This window comes from Peromyscus californicus, unplaced genomic scaffold (genome assembly GCF_007827085.1).
Source record: "Peromyscus californicus insignis strain IS unplaced genomic scaffold, ASM782708v3 Scaffold_12__1_contigs__length_115047231, whole genome shotgun sequence".
In the NCBI taxonomy this organism is placed as follows: domain Eukaryota; kingdom Metazoa; phylum Chordata; class Mammalia; order Rodentia; family Cricetidae; genus Peromyscus; species Peromyscus californicus.
In genome coordinates this window covers 51,269,236-51,288,921 of record NW_026294413.1, presented here as the reverse complement: position 1 = coordinate 51,288,921, position 19,686 = coordinate 51,269,236, and the positions used below count along the sequence as shown (strand labels likewise).

Genomic DNA, 19,686 nt, shown 5'->3' with positions numbered 1-19,686 from the left:
TTGCTTCCTAAGTCTTAGTGAGCCTTTCCAGGATGGAAGTTTTAATTTGGAAGACACTGCTATACAGTCAAGTATTGTAAATTTTACCTTGATTTGCTGCTGGATATTATATGGTTTCACAATTATTTAGCTTTGTTCTGAAATGTAGTTAAATGAATAGGAAATAATTTGAGCATTTGGGATCTTGCTTATATAGGTCCAGATTTGCTTTCAGTCTAGAGTTAATTTCTCTGACCTCTGAGGCAAGCCCCACTAAACCCCCAGTAGCCTACTGCCTTCTAAACGATGAAGCTCTCTTCTCAGGGCAGCTGTTTTTCCTGGCCCAGCATGAGCTTAGATATTTGATAAGATCATTCTAGGTGTCTCCTTTCTTGATAAATGCAAATGTGCTCATTTATCACTACTCTAGCTAACTAATCAAGGGTAATTATTTCAAGATTTCTGAAGTTCATTTTCTATGCAGTTCTTCCATCCTACGTCTCTGGCCTGCAAATTATAATCTTCTTTAGTTTTCTAGACTGACAGCTTAATCTCAAATCAGAGTGTGCGAGACAGACATGGGTTATGTGCATGGTAACCTCCTCCAGGAAACTCAACCAATCATAGGCTGGCTTTGTTTTCCCTCTTTTGTCTGATGTCTAATTTTTCAAGCTCTGCTGTTTCAGACATTTTATCTAGTTTTTAGTTGTTTCAAGAAAAAAGGCAAATCCAATCCTTTTTTCTGTATCATGAAAAGGGACCAACATTTGTGACTCCTTTTTAGTGTGCCCAATAGCCAGAAGAATGGTAAACAGATTTACTAGGACATACTATAAATTATGACTATTTTTTAAGAGTACGCTTCAGGTATCACTACTTGGAAGCCAGCATGCCCTTGATATGTCCTTACCTACCTACAAGAAAAACTGAAGTAATTTATTTACTTACTTCGAGTAAATGACACACAATTCCTTGGTTTTTATTTCAGTCTAAGACTTAGGGTTATTAGCAACCTCCAGAATGAGTTTTGTTCAAATGTGTCATCCTTGAGCCACAGTGAATACAATTCTGGGGTTACCTGGGGCCTGCAATTCAGGATTCTAAGACACCTGGCTGCATGCAACAGGCAGGTAAGTACAAATCGTAGGGAAGAACACTTGGCCATCTATAGAGCTATTGTCAGTGCTCTCTAATTGGGCTTGGGGTTTGGGGTTCTAAAATCGGTCAAAGTTTTCAACTTTAAAAGATTTTATTTTAAATTACTGTACATTTCATTTAATTTTATTGTACTCATCTGTTACTTTGAGAAAAAAGTTGTTCAATTAATTGTGCGTATACAATGAAGCACATATGCAGTAACAGTATTTCCTGCTTACTATTATTGTTGTTGTTGTTGTCACACTGTCAAGTCCACATTAGCACCGAGCTCATATTCCTCCTGGTTCAGCCTCCTGAGTGCTGGGATTACAGGTGTATGCCACCACACCCAATACCCTTGTTAGTAAACTATCTGTGCTCATAAATGTGCTAATTTGACTTGCATGATGACATTCCATGAGCTATGTGCTATGAATTTATGCTATATCAATAACATTTATTTTCACAATGAGATAACATTTTCACGTGTATGGCAGTAATTATAACCACAGTTTAGTAAGTTAAACCTTATGATATTGCCATTTAAAGTAAAAAACCTATAAAATATCAATTATATCATAAAGCATATACTCATTCTTACCAGGGAAACTACAATCTACATTGACTGCAGCACATTTCTTATAACTTATTTACCACATTCATCTTCACTTCCTTGTCTACTGGAAAGGAAAAATGGGGTACAACAGGTAAAGTGGGTGGGCCTTATCCCCAAAGGAACAGAAGTTTGGAGGCAGTGTTGAAAGTCACTATTATTACTTTCCTTAGTCAGACTCATCAAATAGAATATAATTACACATTCAGGAAACACAGTCAGTCCCCATTCCCCCATAACAAAAACCACACTTAACTGCTATGATGAAATCTGGATTCTGAATGAAGTTAATTCATAAAGAATGCTTGATTAAAAAAAGACATTGCAGAGACATTTCCCACCCATGTAAACTGAGCATGATGGCACACTGTAATCCCAGTGTTCAGGAGACAGGCAGTAAGATCACTGCAAGATGGAGGATATCCTAAGCAACACAGTAAATTCCTAGCTAACCTAGGCTACACAGCAAGACCCTGTCTCAAAAATAAAGAAATAAATAAATAAAAACAAGCAAAAGAAATATGGGACATGAGAAACGAGCTATGGAAATGAGAACAAGTCCAACCCATTAAAGGACTGAGAATGGACACTATTTTAAAAGTAGTATTATCTTAAATCCTGTATATAGCCCTAAGTGTAGGGGGGGGGGGGCATTTGAGGCACTTTTAGAGTCAAAAGGTATTCTATTCTCACCTACAGACATTTTACTGGCCTCTGTAAAAATATTACTTTTTACATTACAGATCATTCACTTTCTTCTTGCAGAATTTCAAATTCCCAACCATGTCTTATCCAAGTGAATTTGGTCTTGCAACTAAAGCAGCGTAGCCTTTCTGGTCACATTAATTCCATAGCAGTTAAATCCACAGTAGAACAGCTTGACTTCTACATGAATGCTGCACTGTTGGGGTAACTTGACATGCTTAACATGGTTAACATGAAAAATCATTCCAAAGAGCGAATTTTATCACAAGAAAATCTTGATTTGATGTTCTGTTAGACAGCGCCTTTCTCAGTCGAACACAGTTAACAATGCAGTGCTTTCCAAAAAATCCAAGTTCTGTTATAAACCTCTAACTATGTCTGGGCTAAAAGCTATTTTCTCTAAGCACATCACTTCTCTCCATCTTGATCATTAAAAAGTCTTGTCTTTAGTGTTGACACAGTTCTAACATCAGCTGTCTCTAGAGGTCTAAGGTGGGCTCAGTGGTGCAGCACTCGCCTTTCCTGCCTGTGTCCCTTGACCTGGTCCCCAGCACCAGGAAAGGGAGGAGGAAGGAGCTTTGAAAACTAAAGGGGAGGTTAGACTCACAGGAAAGATGAAGGCATATGAAAGACAGAAAATATTCACAATCATCATCTGTGTGCGGTTAGGGACTGGACACAGGGCTTCCTTCACACCGGCCACACAAGCTCTCTGACAGTGAGCTACAGCTGCAATGCCGCAATTAATACTTTTACATCTAAAAAAGTAAAGCGAGGCGGGAGACAAAGTACTTGCTGCACAGGCATGAGGCCCAGATTCCCAGCACCCATGCAAAAAAGCTTCACAGGGCTCTCACCCAAGCAATTCCAGCACTTCCAGGGGCAAACACAGGAGGACTGTAGGACTTACTGGCCAGTCACCTAGCCTCTGGTTACCCAGTCTAGCCTCACACTCAATGAGAGATTGTGCCTCAAAGGAATAAGGTGGAGAATGACAGAGCAGAACACTCACAATCCTCCTCTGGCCTCTCTCTACACATGTACTGGCATGTATATGCATGCATATACTACACACATGTACAAATAAAGGTAATAATATTGACTTGGGTGTCAGTTAATTTATAAAAGTTAAGAATCATTAGTACAATTCTTACTTCTTTAAACGCATCTTATCACAGCTTCAGACACACCATTACACTGAAATTATTTCCTTTGACATTTTGGTTATGAGTCTTAGCCTTTAATGGCTGAGCAATACCTCTAGCCCTGTTATTTCTTATTCTTATAAAGACAGAGTGTATGTGTCCATTGATGAGGAAACTGGATACTTCCCCACTAAGTTTAAGACAAGGGTGTCTAGTCTCATCACTTCTTTTCTAATTCTGTTTTGTCACTGCTGTGGTCAAGGTGGTGGTAATGGTGATGGGGCTACTGGGGATAGAACCTATGACATCAACTATATAGGCAAATGTTCTACAGCTGAGTCACAGCCAGCCCTATTTTGTATTTTCTAAGTGTGCAACCATATCAATTATAAATAATAATAGTGCTATTCTCCTATTACTTACAGGTTAGTTTTCTTGTTTCTTAATGTATCAGCTATGAGTTATGGACCAATATTAATGTTCTTACCTTTTAATGGAAGTGCTTCTAATATTTCACTATGACATTCAATATAAGTTCCTGCTAGAATATTTTTATAAGGTTATTTCTTGTTGACTATAAGTTATTAGAACTGGTAACTGAATTTAAGAAAACAAATTTTAGCACCAAAGAGATAATTATAGTTGCCCCTAAAATCCATAAATATGGTAAATTAGATTAGTATTTCTTAATAGTGAATCATTATACACCTGGGATTCAACACCAAAGAGATAATTATAGTTGTTCCTTAAATCTGTGAATATAGTAAATTGCATTAATATGTTTCCTAAGACTGAAACATTCCTGGGACTCAACACATTGGAGCGGGTATTAACAAAAAGCCCAGGTTCTGTCATCATTTGGGTTCAGAGCCCCTATCTTCACTGAACAGCTCTATGATCTTGGGCTAACCGTGTTCCAGTTCCCTCGTTTTGAAATGGTGGCAATGATATCTAACTCAGTTGGTTTGAGAACTAAATAAGCAGCTATGTGTGAAGTTTGGAAGCACATTTAGCCCACAAGAGGCACTTATTAGTTATTATTATACCAGTAATCTTGTACTAACCAAGAACAAAGTAGTCTGTAGCCCTCTAGGGTCAGCAAACTAAAACCTGTGAGTCAATCCTGGCCTGCTGCCTGTTTTTGTAAATAAAGTTGAATTAGAAGAGACCCACACTCATTTTTGATATTGTATCTGGCTGGTTTCTGCTCCTGCTGTAGCTTGGCTTCCGAAGGTATACAGAGTCTTTGCCATCAACGATGCCTGAAATACTGATTCTCTGCCCCTTTGGTTCAAAACTGTTAGCAGCAGCTGTGCTGTTCATAGTCCAATAGTTGAACAGACAACCTAATTACAGAATGATTGTGTGTGTGTGTGTGTGTGTGTGTGTGTGTGTGTGTACACAATGTATACAATCAATACCCTGCAGGAAATAGGCCTATTTGGGACAAAAAGCAGAAAAGAATCACACAGGTAAACAGAAGCAAAAGAAGACCCATTTTATTTAATTATTTTAAGATATGTATTTATTTACATGACTTTATCTCTCATCCTAGTCTGTGAACCCAGAAAGAAGAAAGCATGACATTCATTTTATGACAATTGTATCGCAGGCATCTGAGACATATTAATTCAACAAATGATAGATATGTAAATAATGAAAATAAGAATAGGAAACGTGCAAGGCATAATTAGACACATCTATCACAGTTGCAGATATAAATATACTACGGCACTCATTCTATTTACCACAGGAATAGGTTAACTAATAGTCTAAGTCTATTAGTACTCCATTGTAAATGGAGGAATTGAGGTCACTGGGGCAACAGGCATGTTCCTATACAGCCAGTAGACAACCAACAGACAGCCCCTGCCTTCAGGAAACATGCCCTTACCTCACAGTACAAAGCTGGAAAGTGATGACACACAATGCGGTAATCACAAGCTATCAACAGAGTATGCATTTGTAGAGAAAAGAGATTATAGTTGACACAAGAGAAAGTTTGGTGTAGCTTTAAAATGAGGGGTGATTTCAATAAATTCATCATTTTGAAATATTAGTCTGGATGTGATGGAAAAAGCAGTTTAAGATGGACAGAGCAGCTCCGACATATTCTCCTAGGGCTACTCAACCATGCGAACCAATCGAACCAAGGTTCAAGTAATATTTATATAAATAAAGCATTGCCTAGTACGATATTTTTTAATTTTAAATATTTTTAAAATATCTTTAAAAAATACTGCTCTAAAGTAGTAGATATACTTGTTCACAACAATATACAAAGAAACAGAAAGGTACTTAATAAACCATCATTCTAAAATATAAATAGTATATACACAATACATTACATATGAAAATACTACACAGGGAAAAAAATTAAGTCTTAAAAACAAAACCATAATTGAGAATGGCTATATTAAGAAAGCCAAAAAGAAATCCAGAAAATGTGAACAAAATGACATCATGAATTTTTTATTTAAGCAAATATTAAAACAGGCTGATTTTGAAGTGCATGAAATAAGTACACCTTCAACCAAAGCAGTCGGTGTGTGTGTATTAACTACTTCTCTCAAAGCACACAATATACAGGCTGAATGTTCCTTCATCAAAAAGCTTAGAAGCAGGAGTGTTTCTAGTTCAGACTCTGGAATATCTGTACACACCATAGTTGGGAATGGGAACTAAATCTAAACACAAAATCCACTTGTGTTTTACATACACATACACACACACACACACACACACACACACACACACACACACACACACACACACACACCAGGTCTGAGGTTGCTATATATAGTGTTTAGTTCACCTACATCTTAACTGTAGCCCATCACTCCAGGTAAGGTGAAGACTTGGCATTTGCGGCACCGTGGTGGCAATCAAGAGTTTCACATTTTGGAGCATCTTGAATTTGGGGTTTGGGGCACTCATTTTGCAATTACACTTTAAGAAAATCTTACATGTGCTGCAAAGTGTACTTAAGAAACATATGCTTAAAATCTGCAGCGAAGTAGGAGGACTCCCTCCCCTCGAATTACTGAAGAAGACTAACACACATAAATCAATGAAACTAACTCACTGGGGAAGGAGAAAGTTGCTTTAAAAATATAAATCTTAATACACAAGTATATATTAAGATGTGGGTTCCGGGTCAGGTGGTCATGGCACACATCTTTAATCCCAGCACTCGGGAGGCAGAGGCAGGTGGATCTCTGTGAGTTTGAGGCCAGTCTGGTCTACAGAGTGAGTTCCAGGACAGCCAGGCTATATAGAGAAACCCTGTCTTGAAAAACAAACAAAAAGATGTAGGTTCTGAGAAAGGAAGACAAAAAAACAAAACAATACTTTTCAACATTGCTATAGTCTGATTCATACAATAATCTGTCAAATGCACTTAACTTTCTTATCTAAGTTGATGACAAAATACACAATATACTGTGTATTTCTACCAACTAGCACCTAAGCCATCTCAAGAAGTAAGGGAGAAAGAAAGAAGTCACTCTCACATAGAATTTCACTTGTAAAATGAGAGAACAATAGTGTATCTGTCCAGCTTATGCAGGATTTTAAAAATAACCGAGCATAGGCCCTAAAATCCAATGCAACCCAACAGGTATTTCTCAGTATTGTAAAGAAGTTGTCTTCCACTTAAAAAGGAGCTAGTTCACTCATTTTATTCATTCCATCCCACTATGGATAGAACAGCTAAGGCTGTATGGTACAGAAGGTCAGCATTCCCTTGCAAAGAGGGACAGAGGCAGAGTGGAGCAGGGACTGATCTGAAAGATTAATGAGTGGAAATTTTTTATATGTATTTTATTTCCAAAGAAAACAGTTATGACTTTCTAGTATACTGAACCTTCTTGCAAATGCTGTTTATAGAAATTTGCAGAATAAAACTTGAACTCAAAAGTTCTGGCCACATTAGAAAAAACAAGCTATTGAGCAGCTTCCAGTATGTACGAGCATTGATGTAAGCACATACATGGCACCTTAACATTTTCATGTTTCACCCGTCTCACTGAGCCCTTACAGTATGTGTGATGAAAACAAGGCAGATATTCTCAATGTTAAGGATTAGAAAACCAAGACTGGAAAAGAAAACTGAAATCACGATCACTAATGAGGAGTGAACATGGAATGAAGATCTGCCCCATCTGCACCATCCAAGGCACTTGATCCCCTCCTTCAGCAAGGAAGCCAGCCTAGAGGAGGTCGGAAAGCAGTGGTCAATTACTAGTTACTCCTGCCCCCTTCTTTTTCAAGACAGGGTCTCAAGTGTGAAGCTCTGGCTGGCCTGCCCTGGAACTCACAATGCAGGTCAGGCTGGCTGCTAACTCAGAGGTCCTCCTGCCTCTGCCTCCAGAATGCTGAGATTAAAGGCATGTGCCACCATGCCTTAGCTATTAGTTTCTCATTAAAGCAAAATATTAATAAGTCAAATTGTACAAGGCAGTAATTGAGAAAGGCCAAAACCTAGTGTTGGCTTATGTTGCCTTTAGCTTGAAGACAGTAAATACATTTATAAAGGAAGGTACAGTTATAGTCATAAAAGCATAAAAGATTAATTTTTCATTTGGTTTTAATGTTTTTAACAGTAAAATAAAGGGGAAAAACAGTAGTGATTCTGTCCAGTCAGTGTCTCAGCTACTTTTTCCAACACCTAAAACTGACCACATACAAAGCCTATTATAATGCCTGCAATGAAAAAGAATGTTCTTATGCTATATTTTAATCTCCTAGTACACAACCATGTAGCAACCCTCACCAATTGATCCATAAGGCTATAACCTCAGGCACCACAGGTCACCTGGTCACAACACAAGAAACACAGTGGGAAAGGATTTGAAATAGTGTTATCTTAGACGTTCATGTCATGAATTTAGAAATTTCAAAGAGATATTTAATATACATGAAGTTTCGAAACAACCAGTATTTACCCTTGAAAATTACCATAATCATCTTAAAATCTTTTTGTTGTTGTTCTTGTTGAAACAGGGTTTCTCTGTGTAACAGTCCTGGCTGTCTTGGAACTGACTCTGTTGACCAGGTTGACCTCAACTCACAGAGATCTGCCTGCCTTTGCCTACCCAGTCCTGGGATTAAAGGTGTGCACCACCACACCTGGCTTTAAAATCATTTTAATAGAAATATTTTTTAGAGATTTCTGGATCTTCCTTCCCTCCTTTAATCTACATGGTATGACATTTTTCTAGATGACTCCAGCTTATCCATCTAATTACCAATTATTCCATAACAGTGACTCTTCTTGGAGTTACCGCAGGATTTCTAAATGTGTAGAACTCACCTTAAGCCACCTTTAAAAAACAGGTTATTGTTCCCCTGCCATCTCCAACAGACCAGCAGCACCCTAGCCAAGGTTTCTGAGTGCCAGCTGTACTGTTTTAAAACTGTAAACCCAGCATAGAGGTGATACGCTTTACCTTATATTTTCAAATCCAGTCACTGGGTAGCTGCTTCACTGCCATAAGGCCCAGCTCGAAGACTTCTTTTTACTTCCTAGTTCTGAGACCTAGACTAAGCTCTTACTAGAACTTTAGGCACAAAGTAATAATTATAGTAATAGTTATTTTAGCATATTTTCTTTATTTTCATATACCACAAAAAAAGATAGGTACATCACTTCAAACAAACATTAGGAAAATACTTCACAATATGTGCTATATGGACAGTTAGCCAGACAGGACTCAGTGAACTAGGCCAGATGGCTAACTCCAGCCTGAAGACATGGTTTTTACATTTTAAAAAGATTCTTTTAAACAAGCAAACAAACAATCACATTCAACAGAGACTATAAATAGCTTGCAAGATATTATCAAGCACTATATAAAATAGCTGTCTACCCTTATCTAAGTTATATAGACATATAGAATCTACCTACTAAGAAATCTGAAACTAGAGACCAAAATGCTAAGCGAAACAAAACAGAGTAAGAAAGACAAACACCATATTTTCTCTCACATACAGAATTTTTATATATTTTTGTCTGTCTGTATATGGCATAAAAGAGGAAGTGCAACTATTGAGGTACTAAGGGAGAGGAGGTGGAAACAAGGGAGGGTAATGGGAAGACATATTTTCTCTCATATACAGAGATACACACACACATACACACTACACACACACACACACACACACACACACACGAAATAAAAACAGAAGAGGCATTTGGGAGGAAACACAGATCCGCAAGAAGCAGGAGAGAGGGTACAAAGATGGTAGCAGGGAAGAAAATGAGCCCAGTATAATGATACACAGGATGAGAATGTCGTACCGAAATCCATTATTTCATATGCCAACTAAAAACAATAAAAGCAAAACAATGTTTTGATGTGAGGTTCTTTATTACTTTCAGAGATAGATTCCTACTGATAAGCAGGACTTTCTTCTGCAGGGCTTCCTACGCTATTCTTCATACCTGGTGGGGCCTAGCTCCAGTCTTTACCGATTCTCTTTTTCCTAACGCTTGTCCTTGGATGCTCCCAAAGGATCCTTCCCACTGCTAGCTCCAACTCTGCCTGTCACTCTATTTTGGAGTTTTCCTTTGATAAATAAACCCTTCCTAAATTTCAAGTTGGACTTCCTCCAAATGCCAAGAACATTCTAGCAGTCCCTCACAGAGCTTTCAGTCACAGTGGGTGGGTACCACACACTTTAACAATATCATGCTATAGTTTTTGCTAATGGTCTCCTTTGTTAGTGTACAATTCTCAAATAATTTGTAAATGACTTTGAAGGTACACATCCTACTGCTTCTGTATCCCTTACTCTGATAATAGCTCATCATCCTCTGAGTCCATGCTATGTCCTCCCAAACACACTATCTTGTAGTAGCTATCTTGTGGAGAAAAGTAGCCTAAGGCCTGGATATGGTTGATAGAACATTGGGAACATCATAAATGAAACCCACAGAGAACTTAACGGACACCCAGAGGCTGCACAGCAAACTTACTGTATATTAAAGACAAACAAAACCCAACGAGTAGGAGAAAAGGTTAAGGACTATGACATAAAAAGAACTCACTGAACAATATTGTGAAAAAAAGTCTAAAGTATTAAAAAGGATAAACACTCACAATACATGTAAAAGAACAAAATGTACCCTTAACACTTCTGGTTATCAATTTCTTTATGATAATGAGCTCTTGACACTGATACACATTTGTTGTACCAAAGTGATCAACAAAAGTACTACAGGACTCAATGGACATGTTCAGAATTCTAAATCTGACTTTGTTAAAACATTCAGAACTTATTTGAAGTAGTAGTTCTTGTTTTAGAGATTACATTTAACAACAACCACCAATTGCTTATCATAACCAGGCTAATAAATTTGGAAATCATATGCACATCCTTATATCATGTTCCAAGACATAATTAAAACTCATTTTCATGAAAAAAAATGCACCAAGAATGTTTTGCTTCAAAAAAAACTATTTTGGTTACATTAACAGTATAGACAAAATACAAGATTAATAAGCCTTAAATATATAAACAACAAAAATATAAATATTTTCAAGGCAAGCAGAAATATATCCTATGAGTCTAAACTAAAGATGAGCAAATCATAAATGTCTATTTCCTAAGTCAAGCTAAAAGACAATATTCATTTCCTCTTTTTTTTTCTCCTGTGTTTTATAGTCTCTCAGTTTTCATCTCACTAGACCTGGAAGGTAGACAATTTTTTAATTTGTAATAAAATAAGCTGAAATTGATAGAAGTATTATATAAAAATGAATCACTGGATGTATGGGGAAAAAAATCAGCTCTCAATTACACAGAGAGAGGAAGTAATGACACGTGACACCAAAAATCTGTTTTCTTGAATGTACAACATTAATTTGGGAGAAGAAAATTCCCCTTACAAATGTGACTGAGCACTGGGGCCAGTGTTAAGCAAGAGTTTCTTTTTCCTGATCACTCAGTGATGAGGGGATTCAGACAAACGGGGAGAGGAAGGAGTTAAGGCAGACGCGTACAGGTGGCTAGAGGTAACCAGCCTCAGATAAAAATTTTCCACTTAATCTAGAGAGAACTGGAAGATGATCTATGAAGACAAGGAAGAAAATACAGGGAAATGTAATATGAGAATGCTAAAATTTTTAAATATAAGCAAGATTTTCCCCCTATCACCTCATCATCCCTCCTTCTCTTTAAAGGGTGTTATTAGTGGCAGCAAGAATTACAAGTGGGCTAAAATGCGAAAAACAAACTCTCATATTTATATTTTACAAAAACCATGTTTTAAAAAATCCTTATCATTGCTTTCTACTAGGCCCACCCACCGGTCTCCGCGGGTAATTTACATCATTAGTTGAGAAAAATCAATTCAAACAAGAAAATGAGTTAAGAAGGCAGAGGGCTCATCCCCCTGGAACATTTTTACGTGACTCAAACAAAACTTAGGAGATGGCAAGAATTACATACTTCACAAGTACACAAAAACTAAATATTTATCTAAACATGGGATTTGAGCCAGAAATCCCAATTTGTTTCTGTCTGACATATGGCTCAGTCTTGAGTGGCATATGTTTAGCACTAATGCTGGTAAAAGCATAGTGATTAAAATATTACAGAAAAGCTTCAACTGTTATTTCATTCTTAGCCAAAAGGCAGAGAAGGGATGCGATTTGTTTCTTATGACACAGAAAAACACGCACAAATTTGGGTTTCAAGAACTAAAACAGACCACCATACGAAGCAGCAAAATCAATATGTGGCTCAGTTGTTGTTTTTTGTTGTTTTTTTTTTTTTAAGTCTACCGTGAACACATAAAGATTAAACTATAAAAGGAGGAAAATCCTGTCAGCCAGCTATTCTCAGGAATAGATGGACAGACAAGAAGGTGCCCAAAGGAACTTACAGTCTCACAAGAAAGAGAAAAAAAAAAAATTCTAGCTCACCATCCCTACCACCCCCCAGCAATCAGTATACACACACACACACACACACACACACACACACACACACACACACACACACACACACGCCAAATATCCCAAGGCTTTTTATTAAAAAGGTGGTAGTTTTCATTAAAAAAAAAAATACGATTACCTATCCCACTCTTGAGAACAGCAGCGCTCGCGATCTGACGTCGAAATTATTGGCTCGTTTTTCCTTCCCCTAGCGCACGACGCCCTTTTCCAGAGTCGTGTCAAAAGTTCCCCCACGCAGGCTGCTGCTGAGCAGGGCGAGGACCGCAGCCTCCTCCGTCCTCCTCCCGACCGACCGACCGACCGACCGAACAGGTGGTTAACTTACCTGGGGAAGAGGAGCCGCCAGGCGCTGGCAGCGGCAGCCCGCCCGCCCGCCCGCCCGCCCGGGGCGCAGACCCGAAGGGCGTGTTTTCGAGGATTTAACCCCCAGGTGAGCGGGCAGCGCTCCGCCGCCGCCGCCGCCGCCCGCCGCCGCCGAGCCCCGGCAGGTGCCGCGCACGTCGCCCCGGCAGGCGTCCCGGACCCGCCGCCCCACGGACAGCGCTCCCCCCCCTCCCACGCGGGGGTGTGTGGGAGGGGGGGACGTCGCCCGCCCGCCCGCCCGCCCCCCTCGACGGGCTCAGCCCCCCCGGCGCCGCGGCCCCGCAGCCCCAGCCTAACGGTTTCCCCGACGCGGGCTCCGGCGTCCCCCGGCCGGCTCTCACCTCCGAGTCCCGCCGCTCCGAGGCGGAGGAAGGCGGCTCCCCTGGCGTGGCTTCTGCGGGGCTCCGGCTCGTCCTCTCACTACCTTGACGGTGGGCCCGGCTCCCCGTGGCCGCCGCTGCGCTGACTGTGGGGCTGGTTTCCCGGCAGTGACGGCGCCGCCTCAGCCCCGCTCTTCGCTCCCTCTCCGCGTAGCTCCCGCTTTCTGTTCTCACCCGAGGGACCGCGAACGCCGCCGCCGCCATGATTACTACGGAGCCGGGAGGAGGAGGAGCCCGGAGTCGGCGCGCCCCAGTGCGGCTGCGCGAGCCCCGCCGACGGCGCCCCCGGCCGCGGGGACCCGGAGCCCCCGCGCGTGCCCGTCGCCCCGCGGCCAGGCTTCGCGGGCGGCCAGGCGTGTGGCGGTATCGATCCCCCGAGCCGCTCTCTAAGCCCGGCCAGTGCCCGGGGAACTGTGCCGATGATTGACACATCTGGGGCCACACGCGCCATTCCAAATGCGTTTTAGAAAGGCGCTCCCCACCCTCCACCCCCCGGAGACGAACCGTGTCAGCCCCTCTCGGAAAGCCCCACAACTTAGAATGCGGGGCAGGTGCTTTGGGCTCAAACGTCTCCACTCCTGAACGTGTTGCGCCCCGGTATTTTATAGCACCCACAAAACAGATTGACTTCGTTCAGAAACGCAGTGGTTAATTTAGTGGTCTCAGACCAGCCAAATCTAGTGGAAACCCCGTTACCTTGATTTCTCCAACCGCGGAGACCGAAGCGAAGGCAGCAGCAATTTCGTTAAGCCTCAAGCAGTGGGAGACGCTGCAGTAATGCCTGAGGGCTGGCCGGGACTGCTTACTTTTGCAGTTTCACCGGAAGCCTTGGGGAGAGGGTCGTCTTGGGGAACCAAAGTCCTACCATGTCCTTCCAAAACAGGTGACTTGATGGAACCGGGCTCCCCGTCTGACTTGTATTTAGGTTTATTAATTGTGCTGCGTTTTAAGATAGCAATCTTTGTTCGCCATTTGACAGAAATCTCTTGAAGATGTACGTATTTCTTACATTCTTAAAGAAAACCATGGATAACGAAATTCTTAGTGGATCATTGAGTATCAAATGTAATTAATTACTCAGACCGTATACCTAAGTCCCAAGGGCTTGCAGAGCATATAGAGTTCCCACTTTTGGTGCCGGGTTTTTCTTTATTTTTCCCCTGGTGTTCTCCTTATTTTTGTGGAAGACCCCTCACTTGGCATAGGTCCATCTGCCTCTGTATCCTCTATAACCCTTTCTATTTTCCTCCGCTGGTGGTGGTGGTGTCTTTTAAGCCCCCTTTCTGCTTTTTCTCCTACTTTCCTCTTTGGCTGCAAGCAATAATTGATCCGATGTTTATATCCACAGCCAACTAATGAGAGGTTCTTTCTCTTCCCTTCAGTAAGTAGGACAGGGACTCTAACAAATGGTATCTTGAGATGAGATTTTTTTTTCCCTCTCTTCAAGAACCAAAAGTCCTTTCCCTGAGAGAAATGTTTCATTTTCTTAACTTCCAGCTTTGGCCCTCTTCCAGACAAAATTGCTGGAAAGCTGATCTTGGAATAACAGAAGTATAACTGCTCATTGTTTGACAACATGAGAGTTTATATCAGAGTGTGGAGGAGTTGTGTGGCTTCTCCGTACTGCTGCCCAACTGTTGTTCGGCTTGAGGCTAAACTAGTGGTCTCCAAATTTAACTCAAAGCTAGTATTTTCCAGAGCTTTGTGCTTGTGAATGTTGTAAATAGGCAGAATCCTACAATCTGCCCCCTCAAGATTCTGGTCCCTTGATTCGGTGGTAGACAAACAAGTAGATTTTAAAATAAACCTGCATTTTTAAAAGTATATGTAAAGCCTATCTACATGCCATAAGCAGAGCAAGAAATAATAGCTCCATTGAAGGAGAGGGGGCCATGTAATCCAAGACGTCATTGAAGAAGAACGAGACACTTTGATATGATACACAATGCTGTGAGATGGAGTTGGCTAAAAACTGGGGATTTATATCCTGTGGCGAGAAAGAAACATACACATAAATCACCCTAGCCAGAGAGGCACAAGAAACTATGTTGGCTTTGAACAGGCCTTAATTTTTCTTATCAGGAAAAACCATTTTCAACCCTCATCCTTCTTGAGCTCCAGACAAGAGTCAACACTTTATTTTATTTCTTTATTTTTATTTTACTTATTATTTATTATTATTTTTATTATTTATTGTTATTTTATTTATTTATTTAGCACCCATTTTCTTCATTTTCCTCCCATTTTTCTGGGCACAGTTTCTCCAGTCCTTTTGCATATTCCCATTCTTCTCCCTGCCTCTTACACCCGTGTGGGCTCAGGGTTTAAGAACAAGTACTGCTCTTGCAGAGGACATGAAGTCAGTTCCCAACACCTACACTGGGTGGCTCACAACCATATATAACCCCACCTCCAGGAGTTCCAATACCCTCTTCTGGCCTCCAACCAGCACTTGTACTCATGTGCATATGCTCAACACACACACACACACACACACACACACACACACACACACACACACACACCAACAAACAGTCTTTCCCTGATAATTGGCATTTCCTTCATGGAGATGTTTCCACTGACCATCATTCTTCTCACACCCCCTTTGCCACTATTTTGCCTTGGTCCTTTACTCTAGCAAGAGCCATCTCCATAGTTTAAGAATGGTTGGGCTTTCTGTATGTTGATGTCACCAGTGCAGGCTCTCATTTCCCGGTTGCCAGGTCCAAGTCCAAGTCTCCTAAGGAGCCTGAAAGCGCTTTAGAACCTGAGGAAGCTCTTCTTGGGAGGACTGGGCTTGGAAACCACCCATGAGAGTCCGAGGAGTCATTTTGAGCAATGGAGAACACTCACCGACTGACCGTGTGGTAATGAGAGATCCAACCGCCCAGTGCTCCAGGCGGGGGCTTTGTCAGGTTTACCTCTGTGGAGAAAGTGGATGTGGCTATGGATGCAAGGCCATACAGAGTGGATGGAAGAGTAATGGTGCCAGAGAGAGCTGGGTCAAGAGAAGATCCTCACAAGATCTTTGTTAGTGGTGTTAAAGAAGACACTGAAGAATATTACATGTGAGATTATTTTGAACAGTATGGGAAAATTTAAGTTATTGAAATCATGACTGACAGAGGCAGAAAAAAATGGGGGCTTTGCTTTGTTGCATGTGCTGGCTAATTTTATGTCAGCTTGACACAAGTTAGAGTTATCTGGAAGGAAGGAACCTCAATTGAGAAAGTGTTTCCAGAAGATCTGGCTGTAGGGCATTTTCTTAATTAGTTATTGATGTGGGAGGGACCAGCCCTTGGTGGGTGGAGCCATCCCTGTGCTAGTGGCCCTGGGTTCTATAGGAAAACAGACTGAGCAAGCAAACCACGATGAGCAAGCCAGGAAGAAGCATTCCTCCACGGTCTCTATATTAGCTCCTACCTCCAGGTCCTTGCCCTGCTTGAGTTCCTGTCCTGACTTTCTCCAATGATGAGCAGTGATATGGAAATAAACCCATCCTTCTCCACGTTGCTTTGGGTTGTGGTGGTTTATCACAGCAATAGTAACCCTAACTAGGACATTGCCTTTGACTACCATGACTCCACGGATACCATGACTGTCATTCAGAAATACTATACTGTGAATTGCCACAACTGTGAAGTAAGAAAAGCCCTGTGGAAGCAAGAGATGACTAGTGCTTCACCCAGCCAAAGAGGTCCAAGTGGCTCCGGAAACTTTGGTGGTGGGGGGTGGGAGGTGGTTTTGGTGGCAACGACAACTTTGGTTCTGGAGGAAACTTCATGGTGGCTTTGGTGGCAGCCATGATGGTAGTGAATATGGCAGCCGTGGATAGATATAATGAATCTCACGAGGGAAGCAATACTGAAAGTGGTAGAAGCTACAATGACTTTTCAACTACAGCGATCAGTGTCTTCAATTTGGGGACCAATGAAGGGAGGAAACTTTGGAGGCAGAAGCTCTGGTCCTCGTGGTGGTGGCGGAGGCCAGTGCTTTGCTAAAGGGCGAGACCAAGGCGACTGTGGTCGTTCCAGCAGCAGCAGTGGCTATGGCAGTGGCAAGAGGTTCTAATTACTGCCAGGAAACAAAGATTAACAGGAGAGAAGGGCCAGGAACGTGACAGGGAAGCTACAGGTTGTAGCAGATTTGTGAACTCAGACACAGTGGTGGCAGGGCCTAGCCGCTACAAAGAAGACATGTTTTAGACAATACTCCTGTGTGTGGGCAAAACACCCCCAGGACTGTGTTTGTGACTAATTATATACCAGGTTATTTTACTTTCTATTCTGTGGGACAGTGTAAAACATTCCAACAAAGGGTTTTAATGTAGACATTTCTTCACCCATTCTGTTGATTGCTAAATGCAACAGTCTGAACATAACCCTGAGAAACCCCTAAATCCTTGTTGTTATTATTATTCAAAGCAATTTTGTTTTCTGTTTCTGCTTCTATCCAAAATAACCTTGGAAACCTTAGCTTTGTTTCAAAGACAAGAAAGTCTGCTAAAGTGTTTTCCTAAGGCTGAAAAGGAACCTCAGGGATAGAGCCTAGCATATGTGAAATGCTGGATTTGATTTTCAACACACACACACACACACACACACACACACAAATAATAAAATAAAAACCAGAATAAACACACTCACACAAATCATTAAGCTGAGTAGTAACTGTCCTAGAGAAGAAGTTCTTAAGTGTTGCCAAAAACAAAAATCTGCTGGGATGCTTATTTAAGATCTAGTAATTTGGACTGTAGAAATGGCTCAATGGTTATGCTCACTCATCCTGAGTACCTGAGTTCAATTCCCAGTACCCACATCAGGCTGCTCACAATTGCCTGTAACTCCAGCTCCAGGAAGATCTGAGGTCTCAGGCCTCTTCAAGCACAGGCACTAAGGTACACACACACACACACACACACACACACACACACACACACACACACACGATAGTTAAAGTAAATCTTTTAAAAAGATATATGATATGTACATATGTGATAGAACATTTCCGTTCCATTCTTCCTCCCTATCCCAAGTGTCTACATTTTATAAGCACACCAAGGGCTTCCAAAGAGGGTCATTCACAGACCACACTTTAAGCAACTTAGAGCAATATAAACAACAGTTAGCTTTCACAAGGATTTTTTTCCCTCTGTGACATAGTATTAACTTGGATTAATGGAATGGTTTAAAAATTGCTCTTATCTATGGTTCAAGTTTTTATATGGTTTCTTCTTTATAGAGAAGCTAAGAAGGACTAAGAGATAAATGATAATCCTAATAGCCCAAATTTGTTGGTGTAAATGATTCAAAGCATACTACAGAGGACAGGTATCCCTTCCCACAAGGGAAAAGACTTACACACTTACCTTACTGAGTAAGTTTTCCCATATGAAAGGGCTATACAATCATAGAACAGACTATAAGGATTTTTCTCTTGGTTGAAAAAATAGTTTCTATATCTGTTCTTGGATCTGTCAACAGCTCTTTGATGCCATGTACAGATTCAGGAGCGTCTGATATCTGCCTTGGGTTTGAGCACACCATTATCATTATCCAGCACAACCAGATGACATATGAATCCATTTTAGAGACAGAAGAGAAAGATAGCCATCTGTGAGGAAAATGAGACAGAAGATGACTTGGGAGTTTTAAAACTTTCCTCAAATGACTTGGCTTCTCCACTCCCAACCCCCAAGCCCCCCCAAAAGGAGAAAAAAACAAACTTCAAACCAGAGCAATGTTTTCTTTCCCAAGATAACAATGAGGTTCTAATCTGGAAAAAAAATACATGAGTTTAGAAAAATGAAAATCCATATATTCTAAATTCACTTGTAATTTGCCAAACTTAAATTCCTTCTCAAACTTCTAAACTAAACATTTACACAAAATTGCATTTTACAACAACCAGACAAATCAACTATTCGTGGTAGTGGGCATATCTTTACACAATCATTTGTCTTTATTATAATATTTTAAACTGTACTATGAAATGAAAGGGACAGTGCTTGAATTTAGACAAACTTGTATAAAATGTAGAAAAACTAGCAAAGTATTGATATATTTAAGGGGTTTTGGTTTTTTGGGGGTTTGTGTGTGTGTGTGTGTGTGTGTGTGTGTGTGTGTGTGTGTGTGTGTTTTGTTTTGATACAAGGTCTTGCCATGTAGACCTGGTTAGCTTGGAACTCATAGATCCTCTGGCCTCTGAGGCCTGAGTGCTGGGATTAGAAGTGTGTGCTACCACACTGGCTCAAGGAAGTCTTGACAAAGCATTTAATTGCATAGTAGTGGTATGAATTTGGTTTGCCTTCTCAAAACTTACACTGGAGGTTCATTCTCACCAGGGGAATTAAAAAGTTGGAAACTTAATCTGCCCGTGTATTTAGAGACAAGGCATTGAGA

The 19,686-nt window shown here is 40.9% G+C and overlaps 1 protein-coding gene and 1 pseudogene across 3 annotated transcripts in view; one reads left to right on the top strand and one right to left on the bottom strand.

Moving 5' to 3' along the window:
• Fndc3a (fibronectin type III domain containing 3A) overlaps positions 1-14,085 on the bottom strand; it is a 164,493-nt gene extending 150,408 nt beyond the window's left edge. Inside the window, exons 1-2 of one of the 3 annotated variants that reach the window (XM_052732785.1) lie at positions 13,247-13,351; positions 12,661-12,867 (exon numbers count right to left, since the gene is read on the bottom strand). Coding sequence is in view for 1 of the 3 variants with exons in the window: in XM_052732784.1 (XP_052588744.1) it covers positions 13,247-13,489 (243 nt within the window). In the remaining 2 variants the exon portion in view is untranslated. Of the gene's footprint in view, positions 1-12,660; positions 12,868-13,246; positions 13,512-13,981 lie in introns of those variants that run through there. The other 2 variants (XM_052732786.1, XM_052732784.1) reach the window with 2 other exon arrangements.
• Positions 13,742-17,793, top strand: LOC128107886 (heterogeneous nuclear ribonucleoprotein A1-like; annotated as a pseudogene).
• Positions 17,794-19,686: the final 1,893 nt, after the last annotated feature.